An 18,551-nucleotide genomic window follows, 5' to 3' on the forward strand; every position below is an offset into this window, starting at 1 on the left:
ACCATCTATAAGTAAAGTCATAAATTAATTAATTCTAAGACTGGAGGTCTGGGAAAAACCACCTTTAGTTTTAAGGAGAGTTCAGAAGCTACTATCCAGTTGCATGACAGGTAACCCTCGTGAGCAGCCTCTGGGGCCCACAGTTGGCTTCTCACAAGGCAGCCTGCTCTTCCAGGATCACAACACCTTGCTTAAGCTAGAAACCTGGGAGTGAGCTGTCTCTGAAGCCTGACTCCTAAAATCCAATCCATTAAATGAGACTAGTTGGCTCTGCCTCCTAATAGAGTTCTAATCTGTGCACCTCTATCCACCTCTTCTCTATGTTTATTCATAGTCCTGCTTATCATTTGTCATGGGCTGAACTGTGCCTCCTCCAAATTAATCTTTTGATATATGACCCTAAACCTCAGTACCTCAAATGTTCCTATATTTAGCAGCAGGGCCTTTAAAGAGGGGATTAAGTTAAAATAAGGCCTTTAGGGAAGGCCCTAATCCAATCCAATCTGACCAGTATTTTCAAAAGAGGAGGACACTTGAATGCACAGAGATATACCAAGGGACTATGAGTACAGAGGAATGACCATGTGAGGCCACAGCAAGAAGCCAGCCACCTGTGAGCAAAGAGGCCTCAGGAGAAACCATCACTGCCAACACCTTGATCTTGGACTGCCAGCCTTCAGAACTGTGAGAAAATTAAATACATTTAAGTTGCTTAAGCCACCAAGTCTGCAGCATTTGTTAGGAAAGCTTTAGCAAACTAGTGCACTGTCTGTGCATATAATTATATTATATAATTATAATTTTATATACATGTAAATTATAATAGATTAATAATTATATAATTAATCTATTATAATTTATATATAATTATGTAATATAATTTGCGTTTATATAATGTATATTTCTATTCTATTTATATATTTATACAATAATTATATATAATTATATAATTATATATAATTATTGTATAAATATATAAATAGAATATATATTTATATATTTTTATATAATTTATAATTTATAATATATATTTATATATATTTTATATAATTATAATAATATAATCATACAATTATTTGTTTTGTTTTTAGTCTCCTTCACTTCAATAGAAGTCCATGAAGATAGAGTGTCAATTTGTCTTTCTCACTCCCACAAACCCAGAATGGCGCCTGTCATGGAACCCATGTTCAGCAAATACTTGTTAGATGATGAATGGATGTCTCTCAGCCACCCTGATGCTGACCACGACCACCTCTTGCATGGCTCCAGAACTTTCTTCCTCCTAGGTCTCCCAACATCTTCTCTATGGTTCTTCAACACAGAGCAGCCCACGTGACCCTTCTCCAGCATCACTCCCTGCACAGAGCCTCCCTGCACTTAGACAAACATTTAAACTACTCACGATGATGACCAAGGCTCAGACTTCTCTGGCCCACATTTGCCCGGCCACTTTCTCCTGTGCTCCTTTTGCTCAGGACATGCTGGCAGAATCAGGACGACTCCCCGTGTAACCTCTGAAACCGCTGTCTCCTCTGTCTGAAGCATCCCTTCCCCAAATCACTATACGGTAAATTCCTTCCTGTGATTTGAGTATAAGCTCAGATCACATTTTCAAAGATATCTCCCTTGACCACTATATCCAAGAAGCCCACCCATATCCCAGAAATCCACACTTCGGATATCCACAGGACTTTTCACCATCTGAAATTTTTGGTTAATTAATATTAGTTACTGATGTAGTGCCTTTCTTTCCATTGGCCCTCCCGCTAACCAAACACCATGATTCAAGGACCTAACCTTTTTTAGTCACTGAAGTATCACTGTGCCTAAGAAAGTTCTTAGCACACAGGTGATGTACAATAATTTACTTGCTGAAAAAATGAATGAATAAAATCTGGGCAAGGTAGGGATTAAGCACTGGTCCTTAGGAAAGGGACTTTTTTAGGCCCTACTCAACTCCACATGATTAGTGAGCTGTGGATATACCTCAGGTATTATGTATACTGCCAATATTTGTCCATATAGTTAAATGAAATTTTTTTCCAATTCCAGCCTCTCCTATGGGGTCTTCACATTGTGGTTTCTGGGAAGTTTATGCTTAAGTTGTTCCAACACTGAGATTGAGCCCAACAAAAGCATATTATGCAGGAAATAAAGCCAGGATCATGTCTTCCTGAGTTACAGCCCATGGTCCATTTGCTGGGTAACTGGCTATCAGCAATTTCATAACCATTCAATCCACACCCCCTCTGCAGGAGGATGATGAGGTTGTCAGGAGAATCCTAACTTCAGGAACCACCCCAATGAAAGGAGAATTTCAAGAGGATTCACGAGACTTTGGGAAAGCTATTCTAGTACGCTCCAGAGAACCCACACCTGTGGAGATTTATCCAAGAAAAAGACACATTTGCTTGTGATAGCAAACCATGGTCTGTGCTTGGAGGTAAGGCAGAGCTTTTACCACTCTGGGTTTGAAGGTAGTTGAGGCTAGGGTAAGAGACAGGTGTCAAGGTTGGGCATCAGGATGGAGGTGAAAATTCTCATTAGAGCACAAATTTCTGGGACCCAGGTAAAGAGACCCATGCTATTTTTCCTGGGGAAAATCCAGCTGTCGCCCACTAGAAAGACAAAAGTCCAAACATCCAGCACAAGGTAAGAAGCATAAACACAGGTAGATGTGGCAGAGGCAAGCACACTCTGAGTGGACAGGATGTAGGCAGGGCTTGAGGAAGACAGAAGGGATGTTTCAGAGAGATTGCCTCAAAACTGGAGGCAGTGCAAGGTTGAGTGCATGCTGTTAAATGGACCACAGGTAGCATAGACATCCCCCAACACAGCTGCCCAGTCTTAGGCCAAAGATCATTCTCCAGTGGAACAGCTGATGCTGACTCCCATGAGTACAGGGAGGGGAATATTTCATCCTAGTGAAGGAGATTTATGTGCATATCTACTACATAAACCCTGTATAGCTGGGTATGGAGGAGTGGCATGCCTTTGAGGACTCTTGATGCTGTACCATAAGTACTAACCAATATGAGAAATCTTTCTCTGTGCCTACATGGAGCTGATGAGTGTATTTAAAATTATTTCAAAAGAATGAATCACTTTGGGGTACTTTTCCCTGCAAGTGAACAGTGTGCTAATTTGCTCAGTGTCTTGGTGGTGTTCTTTTTAAAAAGAAAAAGACAATTGCACAAGATTCTATAGCTGGGAGGATTTCTGGGATCTGATTCACATGAAGTCTGGGTCAACAGAAACATTTCCCAGGCATGCCTGAATGACAGGCCAATCTGAGAAGTTCTAAAAGACTCATGAAGTAACCCAGAGGATGGGAACTTTCAGCCAGTGCAATGGAGAGCCCAGTAGCGTCTCAGCATTCCTGAGACACCAGTTGCTGCTTGGAGAAGAGAGTCTCTCTTGCAAAGGACTCAAACACAGTTTCTCAAAATAATGTGTGGAACTTGTAATGTGTTGCAAATTCCTCCAGAGAAGGTGCTCTAAGACAGTGAGTCAGACAATGGCATTCCAGGTGGAGGGAAGTTATGTTTGAGGGTCTGACAAATTCATTGCAGCAGAAGTGGAGAGTCATTTCAATTAAAGGGTTAGGGTTAGGGTGAAATGAGAATAGTCCCTAATGGGAGGACTGAAAAGCACATAAGGAGAGGAGGACCCATGATACCTCTTGAGGCAGCAGCAAACTGCACCATAGCCCAAAGCATGACTCATGGCCATATGGGAGGAGTGGAGGGAGCCCACAGCACATTACCTAGAACTGGATGGCTGCTGAGAAACTACTGGGAATCGCCAATCTGCAGAACACTGACAAACTTGTGGGACTGGCATCAGCTACGCCGCCCAGGGGATGCCATAATCTCCATGCAAATCAGTTTGATTTCAGTCTCCCCAACCAAATGTCACTGGGTATGATGTCATCTCAACTACCTGGACTTATGGCCTCTGAGATTTAGCAAAGCCAGAAACCACATCTCCCTGCTGAAACACATTCAAATATCTGAGACTAAATACGGCAAAGAAGTGGATGGGTATGGAGGAGTGGCACGCCTTTGAGGACTCTTGATGCTCTCTCTATGCCTACATGGAGCTGATGAGTGTATTTAAAATTATTTTGAAAGAATTAATCACTTTGGGGTACTTTTCCCTGTGAGTGAACAGTGTGCTAATTTGCTCAGTGTTTTGGTTGTGTTTTTTTTTTTTTTTAAAGACAATTGCACAAGATTCTAACCAAAGCCCTCTAATTCTTCCACTTCAGTGGTCTGAATCCCACTAATAAACAATCAGGACTTTAGACTCCCTTAATAATGGAGAGAGATTCAAACGAAGATGTTTTGCCACTCTCTGCAAATTCCTGGAGGTGCTGCCTGTTGAACAGGCCGGCAAAATTATGGATTTATTCAGGACTGATTGCATTGAGTATGTAAGCATTTCTGAAGGATTAAAAGAGAGAGAGAGAGAGAGAGATGTTTGTGAGCTGAATGAATGGAGGGGATTGCAGGCTTACACTGCCTAGTCTGGCGTGGATCAAAGCTGTACTGGGAGGAAGGGACAGACTTACTGCACGGATGAGCAAGGACCCGGACCTCGTCCACGGCGATGTAGCCAGGATGACCCTTCAAAGAGACGGATTCAAATATCACCTGCAACACACAGGGCGGGAGTCAATTTCACAGAAACGGTTGTAGGCATTCATCATAGGAAGCGGCCCGGCCCCCAGCCCTTTATGTTTCAACTTCCCATCAGAAGCAACCACAGAGACCTTCTATTAAGACGGCATGCTACCCTGGCACCTGACTGGGATTTCTAACACAAGGTAAAAAGGCCACACTTTGGTGGCTAGCAAAAGAAGAGTCAGTCGCACGGAATATTTTTAACGGATTTCAGAAATAACACTTAGATGCAAGAAAAATGACCCAAACACTGAGGTCTTGGAGACTCCAATCTGTGCATCTTTCTCATTGCGGCTTTAAGGGTCAAGCCACAACTTGACCATTCTTCTACAGAGAACTACTTTCTAATATCCCAACTTTTAAAATAAAGGGTAAGAGAGATGCTTACCTTGGAAGTTACCATAAGCCAAAGAAGGTTTACCATGAGTTGATTCTACATTCACAAGGAACATATTACATTTGGATTTATAATAACACTCTTAAAAGTAAGTGGCAATGAGTTGTCTGAATTCTCCACTCTGACTTCCACCTAAACTGCTATTTCCATAAAAATTTTGTAATGCATTTACCTTCCCTCATCACTCAACCTCTATCTTCACCAAGGAGACATGAATGTTTGTGTGGATAACACAGCCAACATGCTTGACCTCTCTAGTTCCAATAGCCTTTTCCAATCCACTTCAGCCCCACCTCATTCTTCACCTTCTGGAAATTGGAAATTCCATTTTCCCATATTCCAGCACAATCTCTACCCACAGCCTTCTCCCAACTGACTCCTCTTGACCTGCTCCTCAGGCTCACGTGGTACCCTAGACCCCTGCTTTTCTTATCTAATCGCTGACTTATTAATGTGGGAGGTCCAGGCTACCAAGTGAGCTCTTCAGATTCCACACGAGTCTCTCCTAAAGCCCCCATTCCTTCGCACCTTTATTTCAGCTTTGCCAAGCCTATAACACATCTGCCTGTACCTCATACAACTGCCGCCCTTTCAATATGCACCCATGTCATCCCAGCAGACACCCACATCTTCAAGAGGCAAGAGGCAGAGAGAGGGGCTGACTTCTAACTTTTTACCCGCTGACCTGATATCTATCCACACCATCCCCTGCCTCTTCTTTACCAGGAACACCACTGCTCTTGACCATGACTCTGGCTATATTTTCCAGCTTTTTGATTCTTTTTGGTTTTCTCTGTCTATCCTGTATCTCCAAATCCTTCCTTTTATCCCTAATGTTGACACACATCAACAGCTTCTCCTATGCTTTAAAAACTACCTTTTAGCAGCAGGTTTTCTCTGATACCGTCTAGTTGTGTTTCAGTAACACTTAAAATTTTCAGTAGTTTTGTCTTCATTCACTCCCAACACTTCCTGACTTTCCACTGCAAAACTTCAACCTACTATAATCTAGATTCTGTCTTCCATACCCCCCCACAAAACTGCTTACACAGAAGACACTAATAATCTTCTAATTGCCAAATCCAGTAGATATTCTCAATCTTTTTCTTACTTGAAGAAGGAAGATAGTGCAGTGCTTGAACTATGGATCCAAGTGCCTAGGTTCAAGCCCTGGCTGAGTCACTTACTAGTTAATGGTCTTGAGAAAGTTACATTACTCTTCTGTGCCTCATTTTCTGCATCTGTAATTACACTGTCTACCTCATTAGGTGATTTTTTTTTATTAAGGGAGTTAATACCCTACTTAGAACAAAGTATGGCACATAGTACATTCTCAGGAAATATTTACCATGATTATTGTCACAACTTGATCATTCTTCTACAATTGTCGGTGTTCACAGAATCTTCATTTCTGGGTCTTTTTTTCTATTTAGGTTCAGATGACACTTTATTCTTGTGATTTTTCTCATAAATCTGGCGGTGTTCTACCATAGGTCTGTATGCATTCCCCCTCCTCCATCCTACTTTCTAACGTAAGGGCCCCTTACTCATCTTTTCACTGCTTACACTCTCCCTTCAACAGCTGCCAATGCACTGATAACTCCCGAGCCCAGCTCTGCACCCGAGACCTTTCACCCACACATCTGTCTTACATATCCAGTTCACAGATCTGTGTTTCTACCGAAGTGCCACATCAATGATATGAATGTAGCAGATCTGCACAGCTTCCTCCTCAAACCTTTTCCCTCACTGACCAATGGGCTATTCTTCCTGAAATATGGAATATGGTCAGTGGCACTATGACCCATTCAGTCACCCAAGCTGGAGACCTTGGTATCTGGTGGGCCTCTCCCCCCTCAACCCGCATCTTCATTTTCCTTTTTATTCTACCTTTTAGCAATTCTCAAATCTTCCCATGTCATCCGTCTCTGCTATTAGGATGAACCACTGGAAGCAGGCATTTTTTGAAGGTCAAAAACAGCTGGACATCAGAACCACTGCTCTGATTCAAACTGTCATCAGTTTTCATCTCCAACACCTGACAGCCTCCAAGAAGGACCCTCTCTCTCCTGACTTTTACTCCCCAGTTCAAGTCTAGGAATAGAATATTCATAGGTAAGTGATGAGACCAACAGGAAAACCTCCCTATGACATCTTTTTGTGGTCTATGTGGTCACTCCAGGTCAGTGGATTCAAAGATTAGTGTTCTCATTGGGACTTGAAGCTCCAACAGCTGTAACAAATGAACTGCGGAGAACCAATGGGAACCACTGAAGATCATGGTGATGGCTGAGAAGAGGCAGCTTCCTTTGGTGGTAGGATCTGTTGTGAAACAGCATGTGGCTGCCTGGGAGTTAGGTGAAGACCTTGGGGATGACAGTCACACTAAACATAGAGCTGGTGCTCCAGCATGATGGCCACTCTGGAAGAAGAGTTTACTAAGAGAGAAGAGTCCTTCAGAGAGACTCCACAAACAAAGTTATTCAAGAGGTAGGGGAAAGTTTGCAAAACTAATGTGCTAGCCACCTCATCCTGCAGAGGGGAAAGTAAACAGAAGCCCTTCCTGTAAATAATCATGTGTCTAATTCTATTTTTTAATAATTCAAAGGAAACCAAAAGCAAAGTTCGTAGAAAAAAGATAAAAGCAAATAGAACATACACAGTAAATGCATTTAAAAAGAAATAGCACAAAAGTATTCAAACTGTGTAATAAAAATGACAAAAGTAAGAAAAAATGTTTCTGTTGTGACAGTAAATATAAATGGATTAAAACAGAGAAAAGCTCTCAGACTGTCTAAATAAACAAAGTCTAATTGTATGCTGTAAGATAAACACCTAAAACAGAATGACTCAATAACATTAAAAAGCACAAGCCAAACAGTGACATAATAAAGAAATGCAAATAAACAGAAAGCAGTTGTCACAAAAATAATGCAAAAGCATCAAAATAGAATTTCAACCAAAAAGAAAAATGAAAAAATCAGGTGGACTAAAATGGTCATTCAGAAAAAAATACATGAGTCTAGAGACTTAAGTGGAGAAAATGATGAAAAGGACATGGGTTGAAGACTTTAACCTATGTCTTTGATTTTGACTAATCATATAGAAAAAAAGAAGTACATATAATGTAAATAATAATGTATTTACTAGATACATATTAATAAATATGAAGACAGAATAAAACTTCTATTAAAATGCTATAGCTCAGTAGCAAAAAAAATCATATACTAGGCCAAAATATAACTTCAATAAATCCCTTGAAGAAGAAATTCTTTAGCTTTGGGTCTACACATTTTCTAACCAAATTCACTAAAACTAGAAATTAGAGACAAAGTCTTAAAAATCAATGTCTTTAAAGTTACACAATGCTACTGCATGTTCTCACTCATAGGTGGGTGTTGAACAATGAGAACACATGGACACAGGGAGGGGAGCATCACATTGTGGGGTCTGTGGGGGGGGACTAGAGGAGGGACAGCGGGGCTGGGGAGTTGGGGAGGGATAACATGGGGAGAAATGCCAGATATAGGTGATGGGGAGGAAGACAGCAAACCACATTGCCATGTATGCACCTATGCAACAATCCTCCATGTTCTTCATGTGTACCCCAAAACCTAAAACACAATAGAATATATATTTTTAAAAAGTTACACAGTGCTTTCTTCATAACTAAAGTGTCAAAGTATGTTTTGCATGTTAACAAAAATCTGAAACAAAATTAAAAGTCAAATAGGCTGACAATAATATTTGTAATAGCTGTGTCAGCTAACAGAAAAATATCCATTTTTGTGTGTAAAAGACTCTTGAGAATCACCAAAAAAATAATCATTCAAATTAAAAAGTGGCAAATGACTTCAGCAGGTAATTCACAAAAAAGATGAAGGACAAATGGTAATAATCCATGAATGTAACTGTGCAAAATGACACTGAGAATGATCAGAAGGTGCCCCAGAAGATGCCTACAAGCTTGGCTGGAGATGGGATCACGCCATCAACATGCTTCTGGTGTGGGATTCCTAGCCACAGGAAGCACCACCACATAGATCGCCAGCTCCATTTCCTAGGGACACATACCACAAGGGGACGAGGTGATGCCAGGATCCTCGGAGATGGAAAGACCTGCTCAGATGTCCTGAGGAGAGGGAGAATGGTTATCTTTGAACCAAGCACACTCTCAAGAAAATTCAACCAAGGTCCTTGAGGAATGAAAGTCAGAAGTGGGAGAGCCAGAGGCGTCTAAAGGCGACTGTGGTGCAGGGTTTTCCTCCTGTCTTCAGGAGACAAGGGAATAGGGATGGGATGGGGAACTCACACAGGGCATATACATCCAGTGGCATTCCACGTCAGTACATGGAGGCCAAGACACTCAGTACAGGGCCTGGAGCAGAGGGCTCACGCTAAGAATTCCAACTTCTCTGTAGATGCTCTTCAGCTCCAAGGCTGCCATGTTGGACCTACTATCTACTGCACATGATCCAGCCCCATGGGCCTCATTTAGAGACCTCCTGGCGCAGGTGTTGAAGACATGGAGCTCGCATGGAAAGGCGAAAACCTCTCCCTGTGCCTGGGGAATTGTGCAAAGCCAGGAAGCAATTCCTCAAAAGAGGATCTGAGATGAGTCATGCTCAACCCCTCCAAAACGTGGTTTTTGTTCATACTTGGAGGACGATATGGATATGTCAGGCCATGGTTTAAGAGACTTGGTGTCTTAATGTCACCTTTTATAGTCCTCAAGCAGAAAGTCTGCATGGCAAAAATTTTAAGGGGCTGCAAACATTTTTAGAACAAGAGAAAAATGTTGGCACATCAGAACTCCTCTTAGGAAAAGAAATATACATTTTTTCATGGAGAGAGATTGCTTAGAGTAAAATTAAGAGAGACACTCTACCATATCAGCCCAAGGAGACCTGTACAAGACAAGGAGGAGGATTCGATGTAGTGGAGAAAAGTGGGATGGATAAGGGAGCAGATGGAATAGAATTCCAAGATGGTAGAGTGGGCCCCCCCTCACTGTGATAAACTCCACCGAATTGTGAGTGAAGGTGCTAAACCTACAGAGTGCCAGATGCCAGGCATTTCCTGAGAAAGGGACTGAGTTTCAAGTCCAGTTGAACCAAAGCTGGGTGAGTCCTTAATTTCAGGGGCCTATATAGCAATTATAACTACTGAATAAAAGATAACTTTCCCTAGGCAGATGACAGAGATTAGGGCAAGCAGGTAGCTGCAAAATTAACAGAAGCTCTTGTATTGTTTTTAATTGTGAAAACAGAAAAGTTCACAATCATTAGAAAATATGAAATCAAATTAATATCACCTAGAAGGGAGCTGTGATCTGAAGTACATGTAACTTAACAGCCACTCAGCACTGCGTGGTAACCACATTTAATAATAATGTATTGTATATTTCAAAACTGCTGAAATAATCGATTTTTAAATTGTTCTCACTATACAAAAAAAGTTAAGTTGGTGAGGTGATGGATATGTTAATTAGTTTAAGTCTTTCTATAATGCATACATAGATCAAAATATCACACTGTACCCTATAAATACACACAATTAATATTTGCCAATTAAAAATAAATAAATAAGCCCCTGCTTTCCCAAGACGAGGCACACGTGGAGAGATGGCTGGCAGAGGGAGGTTCTCACCCCAGGCCTTGCCAAAAGTCTGGTGCCAGAAAGCTCACTAATGAGGAGAGGACATTTCAGTGTTTATTAGAGAGCTAAAAGTCAATTTTAGAACTATAAAATATGACTTTAATAAATTAATACCTAAACCACCAGGTCCGAAGCCCAGTAATTTGTATTTAGCCTACAGAATCATATATGCAGGACCAGAGCTCCAGGTCTGGTGAATTTTAAAACCCATTTTGCTAGTGTCTTCAGATTTCCTGATAGGTCCCCTTTCCTTGCCACCATACCTATGTGTGCGTGTACGAGTGTGCTTTGAATCTGAGAGTCTGTGGGTACTTGTCCCTATGTGTGCACTCCGTGGTGTTTGTGGCCAAGTGAGTATCTATTAGTGACTATGTGTGTATAATACACGTATCTCCCCAAACTGCTGTGCTCAGCCAAGGAAATGTAATGAGGCTGTCGGGGCCAACAAGGTGCAAATCAGAAAATTCTCCCAGATGAGGCTGCTTATCCAAGGAATGGCACAGAGGTTACTGAGAACAGGCTAAACAACACTGGCTATTTCTTTTTAAAAAGCTTCCTTCCTCCTTCCCCTTTCTCTCTTTTCCCCTCCTTTTCTCTTTGCTTCCTTCCTTCCAACAATTGCTGAGGCCACTGCAAGCCTGACGATATGGCTTGGCTCTGTATCACATGCCAAATCTCATCTTGAATTTTAGTCCCCATCATCCCTACATGTTGAGAGAGGAAGCTGGTGGGAGGTGACTGGATCAGGGGGGTGGTTTCCCCCATGCCATTCTCATGATGGTGAGTGAGTTGTCACAAGATCTGATGGTTTTATAATTGTTTTACGTTCCTTCTTCACAGGCTCTCTCTCACCTGCCACCATGGAAGACGTGCCTGCTTCCCCTTCTGCCATGACTGTTAAGTTTCCTGAGTCTCCCCAGCCATGCAGAACTGGCTCTTTTCTTTGTAAATTACCCAGTCTTGGGCAGTTCTTTATAGCAGTGAGAGAACAGACTAATACACCTGACATGATGATTCATATATGTTCTCTAATTTCACCTGCAGAAGGAACTATCATACCTAACACCCTCTCCATTCTACAGATGGAACTGTAATTCTGAGGGATGACAGGATACAGCTAACATTACACAGCCAGCAAGAAGACTCTCAGAAAGGGTAGTTATTTCCCCTAAAGGCAAAGCAGAGCTTGGAGCCAGAGGACCTAGGAAGAAACATGGGGACTTGAATGTGCCAGTAGTGCTTCCTACACTGGAAGATGGGACATATTTGCTACCTAATAGAGAGAGCTACTACACAGATCTCATGCCTCTCTTAGGGTGTGAACATAGTGGGCACTCCAGAGATGACCTTTTTCCCCCATTGCCTCATCAAAGAGCATGGCAAGTAGTGTGACTGTCCCTGTACTGGGTCAATTTTCGTGTTTATTGTACTTTAACCTGTGGCCCCATCCTGTACCCATTTGCATCTGGCCCTAGATAGGGGGTTTCCAGTTGAAATCTTAAAGCTTCACTGACTGTGCCCATGAGCTTTTAGAGACACTTGAAGTCTATACTCAATGGTGGTGACAGTCTAGGGAGTAGGGTATCTGGGATCTGCCCCGAGCTTAGCCAGTAATATGCTATGAGGTCTTGGACTTCACTATGCAACTCTGGACATCAGCTTTATAATACACATCAGGGTTTAGCTATGGCCTGGAATCCAAATCCAGCCCACCACCTGTTTTTGCACATAAAGTTTTATTGGAACACAGCTGGGTCCATTCATTTACATATTATCTATGATTGCTTTCACGGTACAATGGCAGAATTGAGTAATTGCAAAAGAAACTGTATGGCTTGCAAAAACTAAAATATTTTCTTTTTAGTCCTTACCAGAAAATGTTTGCCTTATCTACAAAATGAGGATAAACCTAAGCCACGTGTGCCAGTATGCAGTCTGTAAATGTCTATGGATAGGAAGAGTATATATTTATCATTGAAACTGGGGCAAACTATGAAATGGATGCTCTTAATTTCACCAAGATAATAGGAGTAAACAGGGTTGTCCCAGCACACTGAGATGTAGGGACACCTGTCTGCAGAATACTATCTCTCCAGTCAAGTGGTCATGTGACAAAAAGAGGGTCAAGCTCAAACTTAGAATAAAGACAGTAAATTAAACAACAATAAACAGATTTCCTTCTGACTCCTCAGAATTCCCATGAGTAACTGTGAGTCTCCTAGAACCAAATACATCATACAGCTCTTTCAAAATGCCTCTACCATATCAGCCTTCACCTCAGAGAATCTCGGGGAACAAACGTTCCACTGAGCACACTCTACAGGTCATGCACTGGGTATTCTTCCCAGAATGTACAAGCAAGATGTTTTCCCCTTGTTCACGCAACTGTGCAGGTAGAGAATATAGGGTCATATGCTTAATGCCATTCTGAAAGCCCAAAAACTCTGAAAACAAGGTTCTTCAGTTTAGGATTATACAAAGTAATTTGGTGGTAAAACCTGTACTCAGCCAAATTGGTCTGATACAGCTTACTATCTTTATTTATCCCATTTCTTGTGAGTATCTATAAGTTTTGCTGTAGAAATATTCGATTTGATTGTAGGGTACTGCCTCAGACCCTACCAGGGTTGTTATGAAATACACAAGATATGCAAATATATTACTAGTTAAATTGCAACATTCTGAATTCTGACACATATCTGACACCATCAGTTTCAGATAAAGGTTTGTATTAAAACATACTACACAAAAGGAAAAGACAGAAATAATGAGGCCAAAGTTACATAATTTTTCTCAAAACATCTAAAATAAAACACATCCCATTGTTACTGACACACACATTAAAAACAAAGTGGCTATTGTCCTTTTAGCCACTTTCAGTGATAAGTTCCTGCTCTTCTAAAGAATGGTGTAGGGTCTTAACCTCACACCAAATGACCACAGTTCCCCCCGACCACTCCAAGGCCAGCTCTGTCCCATTCACCTCTGCATTACCAGTGCCTGAACTGGCCTGGCTCACACAGATGCAAAATGGCTGACAAGTGGATGAGTATAGGGAGCAAGTGGCAGAATGATGGTGCAATGAGTCCTTCCAAGAATTCACTTTCTCTTTTCCTCTTTTCTTCTCCTTCTCACTTCCTCTTTTATTTCTGTTCTCTTCCTGACTTTCCTTACTTCCTGCCTCTGGCTCTTGGCCACCCATGGACAGGCAGAGAAGATGAGGTTGGGGGAGAAGCAAAGGAAACGTGGTCACAAACAGGGCTATTTAGATCCATCTCCAAGGCTGCTTGCATATTGCCAGGGTTGTGGGAGTAACCTGTGCTGTTCGACAGTCCCTGCCACAAATATCTTGTCTTATTGTCTACTCATTTAAGTCTCCTGACAATCCCAAAATATAAACCTTAATAAAACTCTCAACACAGACCAAGGCACTAAAGAGACAGCTGCAGAATTCTCCACAATGGATGACGAGAATTAGCAGAACTAGTACCTCATAGGTGAGGTCCCTTCTGAGAGCCCATCCTTGGAGTCACCCCCTTTATCTCCCCACCCACATGCTCCAGGCAGGGCCAAGCCTTTCAAGAACTCTACTAGGGGAAATTGTGGAGCCAAGTGGTTAAGAACTCTGATCTGTACTAATTTGACAACCACTGGCTATTGAAGTGTGGCTAATGAGACTGTGAAACTGAATTTCTCATTTCACTTAAGTTCAGTTACCTTAAATTTTAGTTTAAAAACTGATACCCCATTCACTTAAGAATGTTTGGAACACTGACACAAGAACAGAAAATGAAACACCGCATATTCTCACTCATAGGTGGGTGATGAAAAATGAGAACACATGGACACAGAGAGGGGAGTACTAAACACTGGGGTCTATTGGGGGGAAAAGGGGAGGGCCAGTGGGAGGGGGAGGTGGGGAGGGATAGCCTGGGGAGAAATGCCAAATGTGGGTGAAGGGGAGAAGAAAAGCAAAGCACACTGCCATGTGTGTACCTACGCAACTGTCTTGCATGCTCTGCTCATGTACCCCAAAACCTAAAATCCAATAAAAAATTTAAAAAAAAAAAAAAAAAAGAATGTTTGGAACAACCTGTATATATGAATCCATTTCTTCAGCTATATATTTTATGAATCTAAATACAGATCAGTATTATTAATGAAAATAATAATTTTAAATATAGACTGGATTGTAAAGACTGATAGGGAGAGAACAACAGAAAATATCTCACTAATAATTGTTCAGACTGATTACATGTTGAAGTGATAGTATTTTGTATACACTAGGTTAAGTAAAATATATTCTCAAAATTAATTTCATCCTTTACTTTTTGGCTAATAAATATTTATAAATGACATGTGTGGTTTCCATTATGTTTATATTGGATTATATAGCTTAGAGAGTCAAATCAAATAGAATGGGTAAAAACCAAGACCCTACCTCCATTCCAGCTTGGGTTATCACTTATCATTTCTGAGCCTTTGTTTCATACTATAAAATACCTGCCTCAAAGGATTATTCTGAAGATTAAACAAGGTAAGGTGTGTGAAATATTTGTACTGTGCCTGGAACAAGATAAACACCCAACGAACATTAGGTAACACCATCACCACCATTACCATCATCACCATTACCTATCCCCTATTTCTGAAAGGAATTTCAGGAAATGTAACATGAGGAAAAGTAAAATTATTCTAAAAAGAAATCATAAGCCATTGAGGATAAATGGAAATATTTATGGCAAAAATCCAGGCTAAATACTGAGGGTAATTGAGTATTAAATTCTGATTTCTTGTTACCAAGGCAAAAAGGAAATAAAGCTTGAATTGTCTCATTAAGGTCAACCCAACAAGTGATCTCAATACATAAATGTATTCCTAACTCTAGAATCTGGAAGAACTGTACCATGGATATTAAACTGGAAGATGTCTAAGAAGCCCCCAGCCACTGATCTTGCCACCTTCATGTCCATCTGCTTCAGATGCCAGAGTAATTTCTCCAAAATACAGATCTGACTGCAACACTCTCTAACCTAAAATCTTTCAACAGTGCAAGTGGGGATTAACTGCAAATGAGCACAAGGTACCTTAAGGGGAGGATGAACACGTTCTGGACTAGTTTATGATGATGGTTGCACAATTCAATAGGTTTTCTAAAGTCGTGGGATTGCACACTTAAAATAGGTAGATTCTGTGATATGTACATTTTACCTTAATAACATTGTTTAAAAACTAAAGTTTTAAATAGCTCCAGGCCAAGACAATGTGGAGAAGTGTTCCTCTAAAGGATGCTTTATGGATTTGGTACCAATCTGTACACTGCGTATATCAGGTCACAAGGAGACAAGAAAGGAAGGGGAGAGAGGTTTGGAAACTGTTACGGCAATTTGGCATTACCATGACTTTTTTTTACGGTGGTTTATAAGAGTATTCCTTCACAACGAGCTGGGAGGAAAAGTGTCCCTTCACCACAGTCTGGACAGCACTGCTTTACACTAAGTTCCATTCGTTAGCCTGGCATTCAGAGCCCCCCATGATCTACGTGTCCCTGCAGGCTGATCTCCGTCTGTCCCCTTTGCAACGTACCTTAAACAACCTAGACTTTCCAAACTCTGCTGTCGTCTATCACCCACTCCTCTAGCTTGTAGTAGACACTGTTCTTGACAACTCGAATGCCCTTCCCTCTCTCCCTTTTAAAATACATTTCTATTCATTCTTCAAGATTCATCTTAGCGGTCATCTCCTCTTACAAACCATCCTAATTGCCTTCCCCAGCAAACACACCATTCCGCAGAGGGTGATCTTTGACTAGTGATCTCATCTCTCTGAACCTCATCCTTTTCATCCATAAAACAGGATAGTACTAGAACCTCCCTCGTCATGTTGTCTTAAGCACTGACTTTATAAAGTGGAATCAATGCTGTGTTCCTCCATCATCTTCAGGAGCCACAGGCATCCTGCTATACTGTCATTTTATTTATACATCAGTCTTTTCTTACAGATGATAAACTCAAGGGAGGCAGGGACTGTGTCAGGTCACCTCTGCAGAGCTTGGCTACGAGGAGAAGTCCAGTAAACACAAGTGAATACATGAAGTCCTTTCTAGACCTAGCACCTGTAGGAAGAGCAGTGGTGTATAGGTTTATTACTAACTTTCAAAAATAAAACCATGGTAAAATGCCATACCTGATAGAAATGTGGCCAGAAAGTGCTGATGGCAAGCTCTGCCTTCACCCAGCCCTCAGTGACGACCCCGGACACATTCCAGACAGGGTTCCCTTGGGGGCCACCATTCACCTTCACATAGACGTTTAAGGCCCCTGGGCTGGATCTGTCACGGCTGGAGAAGTAGTAATGGAAGTCAATGCAGTGGGTGTCGTTCTCCTTCAGGGTTGGCAGGAGCAGGTGGGCCTTCTGGCCAGAGGCTCTCCCAGAGCTGTTCACCATCATGAAAGAACCTGGAGACCAACAATACAGGTGGGAAATAGAGACAAAGAGAGAGTAAGAAAATCCTTCTGAAAATCAGTCACACTCATAAACACGGTGGCCAGAAGAGAGGCCAGTGGTCAAGTCACTCTAGGAGGGTCTGGGTGACCCTGCAAAAGCCACATCTCCTCTCTGAGCCTGAGTACCTCTTCTGTAGTTGGGAATAAAAAATCTATTCAACAAGGTGGTTTTAAGAATTAAGAGATGGTAACATGTATGAAGTATTTCTACAAGGTGCTACTATTACTATTAGCAGAAAACATAGCTACTATTTCCCAGCTTTCAAATGGTCGCGTTATAGAAATGAAGTGAGCCACTTTTGAGTTCCTTTGACAAATTAAATGGTTGTCTCCAATTCTTTACCCCTCCCTGGATCCATGTCCCTTGCCATTGGCTTTGCAGCTCCTTCCAGCAGAAGCAGAGGGTTTGTTCCCATCCCTGACTTTGGGCTTTACCATATGACTTGCTTTGGTCAACAGGAAGCTAACAGAATGATTCAAGCAAAGGTTAAAATGTGCTTGCCTTGCTGGGCTTGCCATCTTCCACTATGGCTTCCTTTCATGAGAAGAATGTGCCCCCAGTAGCGGCTGCCCCTTTCAGCTTGGGATCAAGAATACACACACAGAGGATATCTGACTTGAACTGATAGTAAAGAACCAAGTCATGTCCACCCCCTGCAGCTGGAATTACAGCCACATGGCCCAAAAGCCCAACCTAGATCAGCCAATCTATAATCAGTGCACAGTCCCACGGGAGCAAGAATAAATCCTTATTGTTGTTTTCCACTGAGTTTCTTCTCAGTGTGTTTTGCTGCTTTACTGTGACAATAGCTTATTGAAAAGCTGCCTGAGAGGGCAAACTCATGAAAGAAACCATGAGGAGGTATGTTTCAGTTCAGTGTCCAAAGAACTTTCTGACAAGTGAAGTTGGTGCAAAACAGAATTGACTGGCCAGAGACAAAGTGAGTCCCCATCCATGCAGGTGGCAAAACAGAGCCTGGACAAATGAAAGAGAGGGTTAAGGAAATTTCACAAGCAGCTGGGAGGGCTGACTCTGTGACTTAGAGTCCTGTGATTCTATGAAATAAATTGCATCATGAAACACAGCAGATAAACTCACGTGATTCTGGAATGCATGTTTCCACCTAGAAAATCACTTAAAATATTCAATTCAGAAAGAAACATTAAGACCACTTATCCTCAGCCAAGGTGAGCTGCTTCAATAGCTAAAAGTCACCTCATTCATTCACCCTAATGCCAAAAAGACTGACCACTTCCAGCTAATAAATGCTGGGAAAGCCATATCTTCTTGGGGTTCTAAAAGGT

The 18,551-nt window shown here is 41.6% G+C and overlaps 1 protein-coding gene across 21 annotated transcripts in view; it reads right to left on the reverse strand.

The window, feature by feature from the left end:
* PTPRT (protein tyrosine phosphatase receptor type T) overlaps positions 1–18,551 on the reverse strand; it is a 1,160,468-nt gene that overhangs the window by 735,107 nt on the left and 406,810 nt on the right. For all 21 annotated transcript variants that reach the window (XM_078371705.1, XM_008995950.5, XM_035302876.3 and 18 more), the window contains exons 3-4: positions 16,927–17,198; positions 4,574–4,655 (exon numbers count right to left, since the gene is read on the reverse strand). In XM_078371705.1, the coding sequence (XP_078227831.1) occupies positions 4,574–4,655; positions 16,927–17,198 (354 nt within the window). The remainder of the gene's footprint in view (positions 1–4,573; positions 4,656–16,926; positions 17,199–18,551) is intronic.

The sequence above is a fragment of the Callithrix jacchus genome, chromosome 5 (assembly GCF_049354715.1).
Source record: "Callithrix jacchus isolate 240 chromosome 5, calJac240_pri, whole genome shotgun sequence".
NCBI classification, from domain to species: domain Eukaryota; kingdom Metazoa; phylum Chordata; class Mammalia; order Primates; family Cebidae; genus Callithrix; species Callithrix jacchus.